Here is a 16,528-nt window from a genome sequence, read left to right as displayed (position 1 = left end):
GTGGCATGTTTTTGCGCAAGAGGTGGCTGTTTTCGCACAAGGATGTGCCAGTGTAAATGCAGCCTAAATGTATTGATGGCCAGTTTGTGCATTTTTGTTCTTGTGCCCACACTGGTGCTTAAATTCTAACTCCTCTCCCTCCCTGCTATTTATCCCTCTGATGTATTTAAGGAGGGCAGCTGTATGTCCCCTCAGCTGTTTGATTATGCTCAACAAGCCAAGCTCTTTTAGCCTCTCTTGCATAAGGTAAGTTTCCCATTCCTCTGATCATCCTAGTGGCCTGTCACTGCACCTATCCTGCTTTGCACTAATCTCGCTTAAATCCAGGAAACTAGAATTGCACATGCTATTCCATTTGAAGACTCCCCAATGTCTTGTATGACACTAACACTTCACTAGGGCTGTTGGCAATATCACTTCATTAGCCTCTTTCATGGCTGCCTCGCATTGGCAGCTTGTAGTCATCTCATAACCAACCAGTTTCTTCCTCCTGACAATTCCCTAGTCTTTTGTTACTCATTGCACTGCTAAATTTCATTCCATTCCAGCTTTGAAGATCATCCAGTTCTTATGGCATGATATTGCCAATATAGGGGAGGGCCAGAATACCTCTAATCTTTTTGTCATCTGCAAATTTTATAAGGACATTCCCCCTTCTTGTGCCATGGGCATGAATACAAATGTTAAAGAAGATTGGTTCCAATACCCACCCTTAAGGAATTTCACTAATAACCTCACTCCGGCCTGACAGTTCACTGTTCATTATAACCCACCAGTTCCTTGTCCATCTTTCAAGTCTCATTAATTCCCATCTCCAATTGAATGATTTCCCATGTGGGAAAAAATGTATCAAATGCCTCAGTGAAATCCAGGTAGATCAGTTTTACGGCATTGCCTGCATCTAAAACAAGTTTCTCAAAGACAGATCAGGTTGGTCTAGTGCAACTTACTTTTTATAAAACCATGGTGTATTTTGTTACCTTTTAACCCCTATGTTCTTAACTACTCTCTTTCAAAATTCATTCCAAGCCCCTGCATACATTGAAGTCAAACTAACCTTCCTATAGTTTATTAGATCATTGTTTATTCTTTAAAAAAAAAAAAACTAGGCACAGGTTGAATCTCTCATCTGGGACAAGCAAGTCTGGCATAACTATGGATATGGGTAAGCCAGAGGACCACAAAGTCAGGTCTAAGGGCCTGCTCACTGCAGCCCTGGGGCAGTGGAGACTTAGCATCCCCTACAGCCCAAGAGCAGTAGCGGCTGGGGCTTGCTGACAGCCAGCAGCAGGGCAGTCTAGAGTCTGTCAGCAGAGAGGTGGAAGTGACCTCCTCAGGTCTCAAGGATGGCAGACCAAGAAAGACCATTCTGAATTCTATTAGCAATTCTCCTGTCACAGTGCAAGCCCAAGTTCCTGGATTAATTAAAATTCCTTGCTATTGGGTTTGCAATTTCATCTGCCAGTTCCTTTTAATATTCTTGATGGAAATTTTTCAGCACTCATGATTTGATCTTATTAAACTGCTTGACTTTTACTTCTACAGCAGCTGTGCTCATTTCTCTTTCCATATCTTTTCCATTAGCTACGCTGCCAAAAAGGGAGAGAAAGTATTTGCTTGGATCAGGGGCCCACTGAAGTGAGAAGGGGAAAAAATACCCCTGGCATCCATGACTTTCTATACCAGAGTTATGAGGTGGCTCTTGCATAGCATGCAGCTTGCCACACCTTCATTTCCTCCTGTCCCCACTTGAAGGGAGAGGCACTTGAGGTTTCTGAAAGCATACAGCATGATGTTAAGATTGGGCAACTAAGGGAATTGAGACTAACCTTTGTGCTAAAGTCAGCTTACATAGACCCTCCCTCAGGACAAATATTGCCATTTTGGCCATAACACACACACACACACTCACCAGTCCCAAACTGGAATGTCTTCAGTCTTAAAGCAGGAGCAAAGCCCTTGTGCAGTAGGGATGTAAAAGCCTATTTAATTAGTTTATACCTGTTAAGTGTAGGAATGTTAAAGTGTACTCCTGTACACAGTTAACTAATAAGCAGGGAGGCAACAGAGGAAAGAGGAGCTGGTGCACAGGGTGAGCTGGCTGCACATAGAGAGCTACCTCCCATAGAGGCAGCAGTGCATTGGGGGAAGCAGCAGGGTAGAAGCCAGGATATGTGGGAAGTCAGAACCACCTGTAGCTGGCAGGAACTGGCATGTGGGGGGAGCCAGCTTCTAAGCTGACACCTGTGCGTGCTGGTTCCTGCAGCACCAGCTGCCTCTCCTGTCCATGCTGCTGCCTCTTCCCATGCTCAGGCCTGCCCCTTGTGTCAAAAGTATTTTAACATCTCTAAGGATGATGCTTCCTGGGTATCCAGTTACCATTTAACATTCCTATTTCCAGCCCTATCAGCAGTGCCATGGAAAACCAAACCATCACTGCCTACTCAGGCACTGAGAGCATTGAAGACTACACAGGGAAAACCCATCTCAGCACCAACTCCTTCTCTGGCATCAAGTTTGTGTCTATTTTTCATTGCCAGTACCTTTGTAGTGTTACTGCGCGTCCATACAGCTGCCCATCAGGTTAAAAAAACCCAAATCTTTTCACAAGAGGGACATAATCATCAACCCTTTCCTCCTTTTTATTGTCAACCAGGACTTGGGTATCTTGACAGATGATCAGCTAAACACAAGGTCCGGCTGAAATGCTGTTGCCAAAAGGATCAATGCAATACTTGACTACACAAAGGAATATCTAGAAGGATTAGGAACACTGCATTTATTTGACACTGGTGTGACACCCACTTGAATAGTATTTTCAGTTCTGATATCCCACACTTCAGGAAGGATTTTGATAAATTGGAGAGGATTCAGAGAAGAGCAGGAGAATGAGTGGAAAATGTTTTTACAGTGAAAGGGTCACGGAGCTCAATCTTTCATCTTAACCAAAAGAAGATTAAGAGGTCATTTGATCAGTTAAGTACCCACAGAAGAGAAAATTAAACAGAGGCCTCTTCAATTGAGCAAATGAACAAGATCAGATAGCTGAAAGCCGATGCTATACAATTCAATCTAGAAAGCACAAAGTGCTAGTTTCTAAAACAGTGAACGTAATAACCATTGGAACAACTTGCCCCAGTGGATTCTTTACTGAGAGCTAGGTGCTTTTTTTTTTTCTTCCAAATTTTTCTAATTCAAACAGGAATTAGTGCAGGAGGTCATACTAGATGATCCCAGTGGTCTCTGCTGACTTTATTGTTTATGAATGTTCTCATTCAACAGGCTCGCAGGGTAGCATTTAAAATTACATTTTATACATGGAGAAATGAAATCAGACAAGGGTGACAGGCTCCACATCTTCTTACTCTCCACACTACAGAATTGCAAACAGGTATTTTAAGTAAATGTTACTCTGCCTTTTTTTTTCATAAAAATTCCACCCCAAATACCACTGAATTGTGTAAAACAAATGAGGGTGGAAAATAATCAAATATTTCAGTTTTCAAAGTGAGTATTTTAAAAAACCCTCAATTGTCTTTTCACAGTACAAGCTAATATAAAATGTTTTCTTGTCTATTTACACAAATTTCCTTCTTTAAATAAATTGTGCCAACTCAACTTTTTTTTGTTAAATAAGCTTAACATTTGAGAGCATTTCTAGGAATGTACAAGTAACTTTTAATAATCCACGTACACCTTAATAAAGATCTATTTGTAAAGACAAAATAAGTCATTAAGCTTCCATCATGTGTTTCTCCTTAGTGAATTTCGGAGCAGCTATGCTTGCACAATGTATAAAATACTCTTTTCAATCAGAAGACTTATTCTTCTGAAATGCATAATACTAAAGACTACACTTAAAATGCAGAGCCACAGCATTCATTCACCCAGTGCAAACCGGGACTGAGCTGGACTTCTTCTGGGGTCCAGCAGCCACTGTCCACAGAGGGTCCTGGGGGGGAGCTGGGACCCCTGCAGATGGGCTACTGCCAGAGCAACCCCTGTCTATGACGAAGGATGTCTCAAGTCCGCACTTTTGGTGAACTGACAACATTTTATTTGCATATTCATTATGCAAATATAAATATGCAAAGAAAATTTTACTGGACAGACACATATACCTTGCTGGCTACAGGGCTCCTTGATTGCACCTCGCCTGGGCTGCTTTCTACTTGTAGCATCAGAAACAGCTGCCTTTCAGAATTCCATACCTAGGGGCTGCGTCTAGACTGGCAAGTTTTTCTGCAAAAGCTCCTGCTTTTGCGGAAAAACTTGCCAACTGTCTACACTAGCGCTTTGAATTTGTGCAAGAACGCTGACGATCTAATGCAAGATTGTCAGCGTTCTTCCACAAATACAATTCTCCCATTTGGGGAACAAATGCTTTTGTACAAGAGGGCCAGTGTAGACAACTGAGAACCGTTTTGTGCAAAAAAGCCCCGATGGCGAAAATGGCGATCGTGGCTTTCTTGCGCAAAACCGCGTCTAGATTGGCACGGGCGCTTTTCCACAAAAAGTGCTTTTGCGCAAAAGCGTCCCTGCCAGTCTAGATGCTCTTTTCCATAGATGCTCTTTTCCACAAATGCTTGTAACAGAAAAACTTTTCCGTTAAAAGCATTTGCGGAAAACCATGCCAGTGAAGACGCAGCCAGAGTGTACTGAGCAAAAACTGATGTAAGCCAAAACTGACAAGCTAGTATGTCAGAAACTGCTACTAGAAGCCCATTTTCACAGCAGCTGCTTGTGATGCTACACCAGCAGGGAGGAGCCCGGCAGCATCCAGGGTGGGAAGATGCTGGATGCGCACACAATACAGGGGTTGATGGCACTTGTGCCCAGGCAGCCAGCATGGTCTGGGCTGGGCACACTCACCGCTGCAGCACACAGCGGCTGGTATCAGCGTGACGAGGGTCTGTATGCTGGCTGGCTTGGGGAATGCAGGTAGTTGATTCAAGTCAGTTTGCAGAGGCTGGCGAGAGAGGGTCTGCAGTGGGTGGGAAGCCAGGAGTAGTTCACTAGCAGCGACATGAACATGTCTTATGTGAGATCACAGCCCCCATTTTCCCAGGCACTGTATGCACTAGCGCATTCCTGCCCTGACAACGTTACACTCAATAGAGCAGAGGTGGGGAACCGCAGGCCCAGGGAGCACCCTTCTGTTTCTCAGTTGGGGGGGCTACCGTTGTGAGGGCTGTCGGTCGGTTGGTTTTTTCGCTTCTCACTTGTGTGTGGGCCCCAGGGTTACCAGGTGTCTGGTATTCTCTGAATTTTTTTCACCGGGCAAGAGCAGAAAATACCCGACTGTCCGGGTGAATACCAGTCACCTGAGCTGTCTGGTATTTTTTGAATTTTTCCCTGGCCAGGAGATGAAAAGGCCGGGCACCTGGCAATCCTACAAATATTCAGCGCCTCCCTTCCCCTAGCCCCCAACACCTCCGGCCCCCATGCTTACCTGGTTCGCAAGGCTGCTGGCACAAAATGGCTGCAGGTGAAAAGACCTAGGGGAAGCAATGCTTCCCCTGGGTCTTAGTGCTCAACTTCTCCCTGTTCCTATCCCTGCACTTAAAGGGGACATGCTATTTTAATGCTGTTTTATTTTAATTTTTTTTTCTTAACAACTTTGGTCTCTTCCCCTCCCCCCCCCCAGCAGAATTTTTTCCCGGTGTTTTTTTGGGGGGGCAGGGGTTCAGTATTTTTGTTTTAACCATCTAGCAACCCTAGCCCTAACTCATTTTTCTGTGGGTCAGTGGCCCCAACCCACTAAAGGTTTCCCACCCCTGATATAGAGTTACAAAAGGAGGCAGGGACTGAGAGAATGGAAGAGGCTTTCTCAAGGTTCCAGAGCAGGCCAAGGGCACAGATGGGGACAGAAAGCTCCAGTCTAGGTTGGGGATTCCTGCTGGTTGAGCTGTTTCGAGTTCTGTCTGATGCCTCTACAGACAGATGCAATTTATTATTGTTGCTTTTTGGCAAGCAAATGAGACTAAACCAAACCATATCATTTGTTTATTTTTACTTTGCCTGTACCCTGAAGCAAAGTGGAAATACAAGGTTAATATCCTTTTTTGTAACTGCTCAAAAATAACAATAAATATGACACACGGAATTTACATCACTTTACAAACTCACTGTAGGATCCACTTCACCCAACGTTGAAATGCAGCCAACTTTCTAGCAGTCTTGCTAGGTTTTCTTATAGCACACAAAGGCTACAATATTAGCTGTAGTAGAGGAAGGAAGAACAACACCCTATGCATGTGAACCAGGGGGAGGGCCTTAGGGAGGCTGATGGCAATTTCTTCCACGTTGGAAGTTAGCTTGAGGAATTTTAAGAATTTCATAAAACAAGTGTTTAGGAATGCGAGGGCATTTCTGGGCATTTCCACTTTAATACACTCCTCAGGAACAGTAGGGGGATGTCATGGTTTCTGGGTTACTGTTATGAGCGCCCTGTTAGCTAACACTGGCCTAAGTTGAAATGTATATTCCTTTGAAATCCCATTCAACGACCCAGTGTCCACTTCTATCCCACTGGATCCTGAATTGCTGGCCCCTTTGCTTTGGACGTGGAAGCAAAGGTGACTCTAAAGACGGATCGGTCATTGTCTACTGTAGCGCTGAATGATACAACCAGAAGCTAGCTCCCCTCTGACTGTTCCCCTACCTTTGCACCAGACCTCTTGACTCAGTCTTTTATTGTCCACTTTGGAAGTGAAGAGGTGCAAGGTGTTTTATGGAATCCGGTGCATCGCTGAAACAGGTTCCTTGTGTGCATGTCTCCTCCCCACTCTGAACTGTGATCCCAGATGGTGTTCTTGTCCAGTCAGCCTTGTTTGGATCCTGCTGAACATTCCTCAAGAGCTTCCTGCCTATTAAAACGAATGCAAGGAGGTCCAAGCAGAATCAGCTAGTCTGGCAAGAGTGAGTTCCCCTGGTGTTTCCACATTGCCAGTGCCTGCTCCCTGCAGAGGAATCGACGCAGATGAAGGTGTGGTGGACAAAGGGATGTTACCTCGCACAAACGTGCCTGGAGGACTGCCATTCATGTCGCTCCCCGGGTTGGTAACATTAATGGCACTGTTGCTGACAGTCCACAGACATGGATAGTGGCTGGAACGAAGCAGTGTAAACCATACTAGAATTTAAATAGGTAGATTAACCCCCAGATAGCACAGTATGGCAGAGTCAAGTGCATTACCCAGAACTGGCTACTGTGATAGCAGAACAGCTGGAAATCCAATAACAACTAAGGCTAGTTTGGGGCCAGTGGGGGGGGAAGGGGAGGAAATGTGAAACTAATTTTGGAATTGCTTATATTTCTAAAATTTGAAAAAAAAAATCCACCAGCTCTGCAGCTGATCAACAGAGGAGGGGAAATTTGTATAAAAAATATCTCCAGTGGCTTTCTGCATTTTAAAATTAAATACTTCATCCAAACGTCTAAATTCAGAAAATGTCAACTTCTCTGTTAACAGCACTTGGTAGCTTCATAACATCTAATGAACTCGATTGCACAATGCCCCAGTGAGGCAAGCATTATTAGCCCCATTTTACACAGCAGGGTGATGAGGGATTAAAGATATTTCAGTGTCCACTAGTTTTGGATGCCTGAGTTTTTATGTGCTGAGGGGAGATATTGCTTTTCAAAGCACAGGCAGCTCCCACTGCTTTCTGCTGGAGTTGAAGGTGCTCAAAACTTCTGATTATTAAGCAAAGATTCTCAGATTGGGCACCCAAAAAATAAGGAACCCAGAATTAGTGAATACTTAAAAAAATGCACACATGATTTTTCTTGAGGGTTAATCACCAAACCCAGGCATAGAACTCAACAGTCCTATTGACCAATCCCATTTATGTAGCCACTGCCTCAAATGGCTGTCTTTATTGCTGATAGGAGAATCCAGAAGTCCTGACTGCCATTCCTACACACTGGCTATGTTTAGACTGCAGGCATCTTTCAGAAGAAGCTTTTCCGGAAGAGATCTTCCAAAAAAAGTCTTCTGAAAGAGAGTGTCCACACTGCCAAAATGCATCGAAAAAGCGATCTGCTTTTTCAACAGATAGCTATCTCTCATGTAAGCTGTGATTACTACGGGCAGAGTGGCCACCAGGGCACCTGTGCTTTTTCCTCTTTTCTCTTGTATCGAAAGAACTCCCTCGTCCCCATCCACACACCTTTTTGCGAAAGAGTTGTTTCAGAAAAGGTGTTCTTCCTCATAGAGGTTTACCAATGTCAGAAAAACCCCTTTGAGCTTTCGATTTTTTTTTTTTTTTTAACGAACGCGATTGCAGTGTGGACGTAAGTGAAGTTTTTCGGAAAAACGGCTGCTTTTCTGAAAAAGCCTCAGGGTATGTCTACACTCCAAAGTATTGGTTCACACACACACCTCTTCTTCCCTTGATGGAGTAGTCTCTATTAAAGATTAATATTTTTTTTCAAATATTTCAATTTTAAATTAGTGATCTTAAATATCTTTTCACTGAATGTACATAGTTTGACTGTATACATTTGCATTGTAAATGCGCTATAAATCACATCTATTTTAGAAATGTACATTTGTCTGTTCATTTGTGAGTCCATTGTTCAAAACTCCTCTCAAAGGTAAGAGCTAGGAGCACCAAATTTGGTAGGCAGCTTCCTCACCCTAACTGAAAGCAAGGTCAGGGTTTGGTTGTGCCAGGACAATGAGATGTGCTTGGAGTTCAAATGTTTCTCATACACTGGAAAGGGAGAGGTCTGGCAGCAGGTAGTTATACTGCAGAATGACCACAGGGGACAGCAAAGGGTCACAGATGGGGACCTGGACAGCTTTAACCCCAGCAGGGGGCAGAAGAAAGGGACAAGTATGTTTGTTTGTGTGTCTGTTTTCACTTCCTCAACTGTGCCCACTGGAGCTGCAGCAGCCATGAACAATTGCTTCTTGCCTAACCCTAAACTGCTGAAGTGAGAGAGGGCTGGTGTTCTCTCTCCCTGGGGCAGCCTGGACCCCTCCTTCCCAGCCCCACTCAGAGCAATGATTTAAATGAAGAAAAACAAAACTTATTTGAGTTAAGTACTCGAGCAATGCCACGTAAATCTTCCATTAGTAATAGATATTATAAATAGGGCTACAAGTACAAAAGCTAACCTAAAATCAGTGCAAAAATTATTGTTTTCATGCATTGTTTAAAGAACCATGACTTGAGAACTTTAAATCATTAATTCTCAACCAGAGCTTATGTGTACTTTGGGAGTACACAGAGGTCTTCCAGAGGATACATCAACTGATCAAAATATTTGCTTGGTTTTACAACAGACTACGTAAAAAGAATTGGTGGTGAAGTAAGTACAAACTACAATTTAATATTGACCATGAATGACTTGCTTATACTGCTCTATGTATTAGACACAGAAATGTAAGTGCAATGTTTACATTCCAGTTTATTTATTTTACAATTATATGGTCAAAATGAGAAAATAACCAATTTTGCAGTTTTATGTCTGATTTTATAAGCAAGTAGTTTTTCAGTGAGGTGAAACTTGGGGGGTACTCAAGACAAATCAGATTCCTGAAAGGGGTGAAGTACTCTGGAAAAGGTTGAGAGCCACTGCCTTAAAAGACTGGAAAATAGACTGAAGGGACCAATTGTGCATCCAGGGGCGGATATAGGACAGGGCGAACGGGGCGGCCTCCCCGGGCCCCGCGCTTCAGAAAGCCCCGCGCATGCGCTGTGGCGCCGCTTCACATGTGCATGGCGTCACTGCGCATGCGCCGTGGCAAAGGGGGAGCCCCGTGGAATTATGCTGCCCAGAGCCCCGCAAAACAGTCATCTGCCCCTGTGTGCATCAGTTAAAAGGTGGAGATAATACTAATTAGCATTTATTTAGTCCTTTACATTTTCCAAGAACAACAAAAAAGATTAAGCTTCGCAAAACCCAGCTGGTAAACCTAGTTGTCCTCATTTTTCAGAGTGGAAAACTGAGGTAAAGTGACTTAGTAAGGCCATGAAATGAGGTGGTGGCAGAGCTAGACTTGGTCACCAAGTCCTAACACCTTGTTCATGCTTCCATTCCATGCTGCCTAATGATTCTTCTGTAACCTTACCTTGGACCAGCAGTGGCAGCTCCCTTGGTGTGTGGTACTGAAAGCAAGTTGGCATGTGGAGTAGATGGTAAAGAAGTCCAACTATCGTGCCCTGGAAACATCTGCAGATTATTGCTTGAGCTCTCTATCAAATTCACTTTCGAGGAAACACAAAAGTTTGGTGACTACACCAAGTTTTTGCAAGGCAAAAAAGAAATATAGAAAACAGGCAGAACTGAGAGAATAATCTAAGGGCATGTCTACCCTAGGGAGTTACTTCAAAATAAGTTATTCTGAAATACTAACTCCCGAAATAATAATTTTAAAATAGCACTATTTCTCTTCACAAGCAGGAGTTATTTCAAAATAACAAATCCTTTTTTTTTTTTTTTTTTTTTTTTTAAATAACAGGCTTGGTAGTGTGGACACTCACCTTGTTATTTCGAAATAAGTGTAGACATGCCCTAACAGGCCAATAAAAGCTCCTGCCTATGGGCTTGGGTTAATCTCACAGGGAAGAACAAACCTATTTTATTCATGGTTTCTTCACTCAAAAAGTAAATCATACTAGTCTGGATGTCAGAGAAACGGACCAGAGCTAGCTGAATGATTTTGAATTGATTTTTTTTTCTATTGGAAAATGCCATATTGCGGATACCAAAACTTGCCATGGGAAAACATGTCAATTTTGACTGAATTTTGCTTGGGAAAAAATATGAGTGCTTCAGGGGCCCCTGGCCATGGGTCCCTACCAGACCTAGCTTCCATCAACACACCAGGCTCCCAAGCATGAAGCTGTGGATCATGGAACATCAGCTGGTTTCCAGTGAAAACATTTTTGTTTTTTGGAGGGAAAAAATTGGCCAGTCTGTAAGAGCTTCAGTGAAATGTTTTGTTCCAGCCAATTTTCATTTTCTGCCAAAGTCTCATTTCAATGGAAAATTTCCAACCATGTCTACTTATGACTATTAAATTTAAAAAGGAAAATCTGAATGATATTTGATTGCATCAAAAATGAACATTTTGACCAATCCAAAACAAGAACATATAAAAAAATTTGTTTTGTGGGGAACTGTTGAATTTTTGCCATTTTCATTTTTATTTGGAATTAAACCAAATTTTAAAATGTCAGCAGTTCCCATGCAACAGAAATTCTGATTTTTGACCCATTCTAAATGGAATATAGAACCTTTCATCTCTAGCATGGTTAGTTCAAATCCAGCGTAAAGTCAGAATGAGCAAAGTTATTATCAGCTGCTGACTGTTCAATGGCCTTTTGTGAAACAAATTGATTCTCTAAGGGTATGTCTACACTACAGAGAAGATTTAAGCTGCCACTGTTGATCTTCCTTCCAGGGTTTGAATTAACAGGTTTAGTGAGGACACGCTAATTCAAATTGACAGGGCACTCCAGTCAATGCCGCTAGTCCTGCTTTCACGAGGAATAAGAGAAGTCAAAGGGAGAGTGTTCTCTCTTTGACTTTCTGCACTGGGGGCAGCTCCTAAAGTTGAGTTAAGGTACTTTAACTTCAGCTACACAATAACATAGCTGAAATTGCGTATCTTAATTTGATCTTATCCCGTAGTGTAAACATAACCTCAGTCCAGTACCTTATGGACATGTATCCATATAAGAATATAAAAACAGCCAGACTGGGTCAGACCAAAGGTCCATCTAGCTCAATATCCTATCTTTTGACCATGGTCAATGTCAAGTGTCCAGCGGGAATGAACAAATGATAATCATCAGGCAATCCCCTGTTGCCCATTACCAACTTCTTACAAACAGAGGGTAGGGAGATCATTCCTGCCCAACCTGGTTTTTAAGCTATTGATGGACCTAACATCCATGAATTGATCTAGTTCTTTTTTGAACCCTGTTAAAGTGCTGGTCTTCACAATATCCTCTGGCAAGGAGTCCCATGGGTTGACTGTGTTGTGTGAAGAAATATTTCATTTTAAACCTATTACCTATTAATTTCATTTGGTGACCCCATAGTTCTTATGTTATGGAAACAAGTAAATAACTTTTCCTTATCTACTTTTGCCACACCAGTCATGATTTTATAGACCTCTGTCATATACCCCTTTAGCCTCCTCCTTTCTAAGATAAAACAGCCCAGTCTCATTACTCTGTCCTCATATTGTAGCAGTTCCACACCCCAAATGATTTTTGTTGCCCTCTTCTGAACTTTTTCAGAGAAACTGCCATCATGATTAATATTGACAGTCACATCCGGAGGACGAACGTCCTGAATTGTCAGTGTGTCTTTAGAGCCCCTTTTGCCTGAAAATTCAGAGAATTTTCAGGCAGAAGGGGCTCTAAAGACACACTGACAATACAAAAACCTGATCCTAGATCAGCTCTTAAGATTCTCTTAATGGCTGCTTTTGTCTCAGGGTACGTCATTGCAGGAGGACTACCAGCTAATTCGAGTTAGGGCTTTAAATTGGAATCCCGTTTCACTGCCGCACGTAGACACAGGCAGTTACTTCAGGCAAATCAATTTCTAAAATGGCGACCGGCTGGGAACATGCAACTCAAGCGCGGGGTATTTAAATCCCAGGCTTGATTTGCAATTTCGGTCACCCTCATTAGCCTCCCTAGATCGATCTAGGGGGCTAGTGTAGATGTACTCTCAGAAGCAAGACTGATTCTGGAGTGAAAAGAAAGACCAAAATGGTTTTTGGAATTTTGGTATAATAAGTAATTTAAACGCGATTTCTCTCCTACTTCCCTTCTTAGCCTTTGTGACATATCTATCTCAGTAACTTTTACATGCTTGTTTTCTGTGCACCACACCTTTTAATTTCTGGATACTCTCCTTATGTGTGGATTTCAGGAGTTAGTTTGTTCTCAGAGTTCAGTGCAGATTGTTACAGAAGAGACGCATACCGTGCTCTCTCTACTGATTTCTCCTTTTCTCGTTTTGCTGTTTCTTTTAATGCAAGGCAGAGTTGTGCAGGCTTTCTCTGCGTGAAGAGACATTACAGACTTACCCGTTGGGGAGTGATTTCTCTGCATGTACGAAGCAGGATATGGTGCAGCCCTATGCCCTCGGAGAGCCGCATAATGCTCACAGCCATGGTGAGAATGTGGAGCGGGAAAAGACAAAGCTCCTCCATATTGATAATTAGAGCTTCCAGTTGCGCACACTGCATCTTGATTGGAAATCAACCAGCCACCTACTTTGAGGGAGAAAGAAGATACAGCAAGCAAAATTAATAAAATAGGAATAAGGGAGGTAACCAGACTTCCTAAAAATGTGCCCAGCCAAGTCACAAGACCTCCAGACACTAGAAAAGCACTTTTTGAGTTGCAAGTTGCCACCCTTACACACACACACACACGCACAACAAACACTAGATAATATGTCTAATGCTTACATAGCATCTTTATTCCAAATTATCCCCAGCACTTTATACATTTTAGAAAGGAAGCAGTTTACTCCTCCAGTGAAATGCAGCTGCCCTTTGGGTGGAACATGAAAACTTCTTATCATAAAAGAGCAACAATGCACAATAACATAAGGCAAGATGTGAAGACTACTAGTGTGTGCAAAAGAAGGCAGGGCAGATTTAGGAAAACAAAGTTATTTACCTATAGGTCTGCCCACAGAGATATGTCCTTACTCTTTGGAAAAGTACCATGGGATCTTTATTGAGTCAGGACCTAGATCTACCATCATAGTCAAAAGGTGATAGCAAAGTACCAACCCCTGTAATCTTTGCAGACCTTGCTAAAGCAAGAGATCTTGATTACCGGTTGAACCTCCTTGGTCCAGCAACCTTGGGAGCTGAGTCGTCCCGGACCAGGGAGTTTGCCAGACCAGGGAGGTCAATGTTGCACTACTTACTGCCAACTCCTGTCCTTGGGACTCAAGGATGGGGTGCCCTGCCTGGCTGACACTTCCTGCACGATGCCACCAGGACTTCCCCAGCCAGGGCTGTCCGACCACCACCAGCCCCATTCAGCCACTGCTGGCCCCGGTACCTCCGGGAGATCCTTAGGGTTTCCCAGCCCTGAGGTCACCTGGCCACTGCTGCAGCCTAGCCCTGCTGCCCCAGGGGGGAGAGAGGGGGATTCCTGACTGCTGCTTGCTCTGCTGCTGCCAGAGATTCTTGGGGTTCCCCAGCCAGGGCCTCCAAGCCAGCCCCACTGCCACTGGGGATTCCCCTGCTTGGGCCAGGTCTCCCAGCTGTCACCTGGACTCATTACCAGGGTTCCCTGGCCAGGGCTCCTGGGCCACTGCATAGCCCCACTGCCACCAGGTTGTTCTCAGGATTCCCAGGCCGGGGCCACTCCAGCTGCATCATGTCCCCACTGATGCCGAGGGTTCCCCAGCCAGGGTTGAGGCTCCCAGAGGCCCTGGCCCAGCTGACACCAGGGTTCCCCTGCCTAGCCGCTGCTGGCCCAGCTAGGACTTCACAGATCCCATTCTCCTGGGGCTCTTTGGTCCAGCAACATCCAAACTTGGGATGTTGCCAGACCAAAGAGTCCTGGATTGGGGAGGTTCAACCTGTATCCACCTGGTAGGTCCCTGTATTGGTTGTCCACTTAAATTTTAGATGATTGCAAATCACTTGCTAATTCAGAGAAATTTTCATACCTTGGAGTTCAAACAGTGCAAATAGAAGCATGTACCACATGATAGCTGTACATCGTGTGATGAGCAGAATTCAGATGTAATGCCCAGAGGGAGGGTACATCAGGAATTGGGTTTAATTTGCTTTTTTTTTTTTAATTAATGATGCCATTCTTGTAATTATAACAAACAGGCTATTTAGTTTTAATCAAATAAATCAATATTGAATAGTGTTGTCTTCCCAACCCTTCTCTCCAAATTTCACTTCCCTCAAAGACCCCATTGAAGACTCATCTAGTCCTTCTGCCTGAGGAGAAATAAATTGCCTGGAGAGATGGTGGAATCTGCATCATTGGAGATTTTTAAGAGCAGGTTAGACAGACACCTGTCAGTGATGGTCTAGATCAGGCGTGGGCAAATATTGGCCCATGGACTAGATTCAGTTCACCACGGTTAGCTCCTGTCAGGCCATCACCACTGTATTTATCTGCACCTCCACAGGTATGGGTGCTTACAGAGTCTGTTGGCCTCCAATCTCCATTCATGGGAAGGAGCCCAGCAGGAAGCAGTGTCGTGGTCCGCACCACTTCCTGTAGCTCTCATTGGCTGGGAATGGTGATCCATAACCAATGGGAGCTGTAAGCACCATACTTGCAGAGGCGCCGCACAAGTAAACATACCTGCAGCAGCCGCTGCTGCCATTTTATTGTCCACCCCAGGTCTAGATGGTGGTTGGTCCTGCCACGAATGCATGGGACTGGACGTGACAACCTCTTGTGTGTCCTTCCGATTCTGTGATCCTATGTGCCTCCTTCTGGAATCTACCCAACCAGTGCCTTCGTTTGGCAGTTCTCTAAAGAACGATGTAACATGGTGCCTTTGCTCCTTCCTCCAGTGCTGAGCTTACTATCTCAAAAGCCATTCTATATAGACTCATAGACTTTAAGGTCAGAAGGGACCATTATGATCATCTAGTCTGACCCCCTGCACAGTGCAGGCCACAGAATCTCACCCACCCCTCTCAGAATAATCCTCTCACCTATATCTCAGATATTGAAGCCTTCAAATACTTTGAAGACCCCAAGATGCAGAGAATCCTCTAGCTGTGTTCTGTACCCCATGCTACAGAGGAAGGCGAAAAACCTCCAGGGCCTCTGCCAATCTACCCTGGAGGAAAATTCCTTCCTGACCCCAAATATGGTGATCAGCTAAACCCTGAGCATGTGGGCAAGACTCACCAGCCAGACACCCAGAAAGTTCTCTATAGTAACTCCTATCATCCCTCCATTGACCTATTCCCACTGATAATGAATGGTCAATTAGTTACCAAGATCATGTTATCTCATCAAACCATCCCCTTCATAAACCCATCTAGTTAGGGTGTAGGAGTTTGGAGCGCAGGTGGTATTCTCTTCACTCCTTCCTGTCAAAGGTAGGGGCCCGGGCAGAGAGAGGTGCATCCTGGAGGTGAATGCCTGGCTGCGAAGATGGTGTCGCCAGGAGGGATTCGGCTTCCTTGATCATGGGGTGCTCTTCCAGGAAGGACTGCTTGGCAGAGATGGAGTTCACCTTTCCAGGAGCGGGAAGGCCTTGTTTGGACACAGACTGGCTAACCTTGTGAGGAGGGCTTTAAACTAGGTTCGACGGGGACAGGTGAGCAAAGCCCACAGGTAAGTGCTGAATGTGCGGGACTGGAAGATGGGTTGGAAATGGGGGGGACTACGGCCTATAATGGCAAGGAGAAAGGAGGGTCAGGGCACAACAGGGAGGCAAGATCAAATCAGTATCTTAGATGCGTATATACAAATGCAAGAAGTATGGGTAATAAGCAGGAAGAACTGGAATTGCTAACCAATAAATACAACTATGATATCATTG

The 16,528-nt window shown here is 44.1% G+C and overlaps 1 protein-coding gene across 4 annotated transcripts in view; it reads right to left on the bottom strand.

Annotated features, from left to right (window-relative positions):
* Window positions 1-5,673: 5,673 nt before the first annotated feature.
* Window positions 5,674-16,528, bottom strand: part of TBX19 (T-box transcription factor 19) — a 32,782-nt gene continuing 21,927 nt past the window's right edge. The window contains exons 6-8 of one of the 4 annotated variants that reach the window (XM_075907239.1): window positions 13,065-13,253; window positions 10,086-10,221; window positions 5,674-6,962 (exon numbers count right to left, since the gene is read on the bottom strand). In XM_075907239.1, the coding sequence (XP_075763354.1) occupies window positions 6,908-6,962; window positions 10,086-10,221; window positions 13,065-13,253 (380 nt within the window). In that variant the 3' untranslated portion in view covers window positions 5,674-6,907. Of the gene's footprint in view, window positions 7,136-10,085; window positions 10,222-13,064; window positions 13,254-16,528 lie in introns of all 4 variants that reach the window. The other 3 variants (XM_075907222.1, XM_014574349.3, XM_075907231.1) reach the window with 3 other exon arrangements.

This window comes from Pelodiscus sinensis, chromosome 1 (assembly GCF_049634645.1).
Source record: "Pelodiscus sinensis isolate JC-2024 chromosome 1, ASM4963464v1, whole genome shotgun sequence".
NCBI lineage: Eukaryota > Metazoa > Chordata > Testudines > Trionychidae > Pelodiscus > Pelodiscus sinensis.
This window is presented reverse-complemented; position numbering and strand designations above follow the sequence as displayed.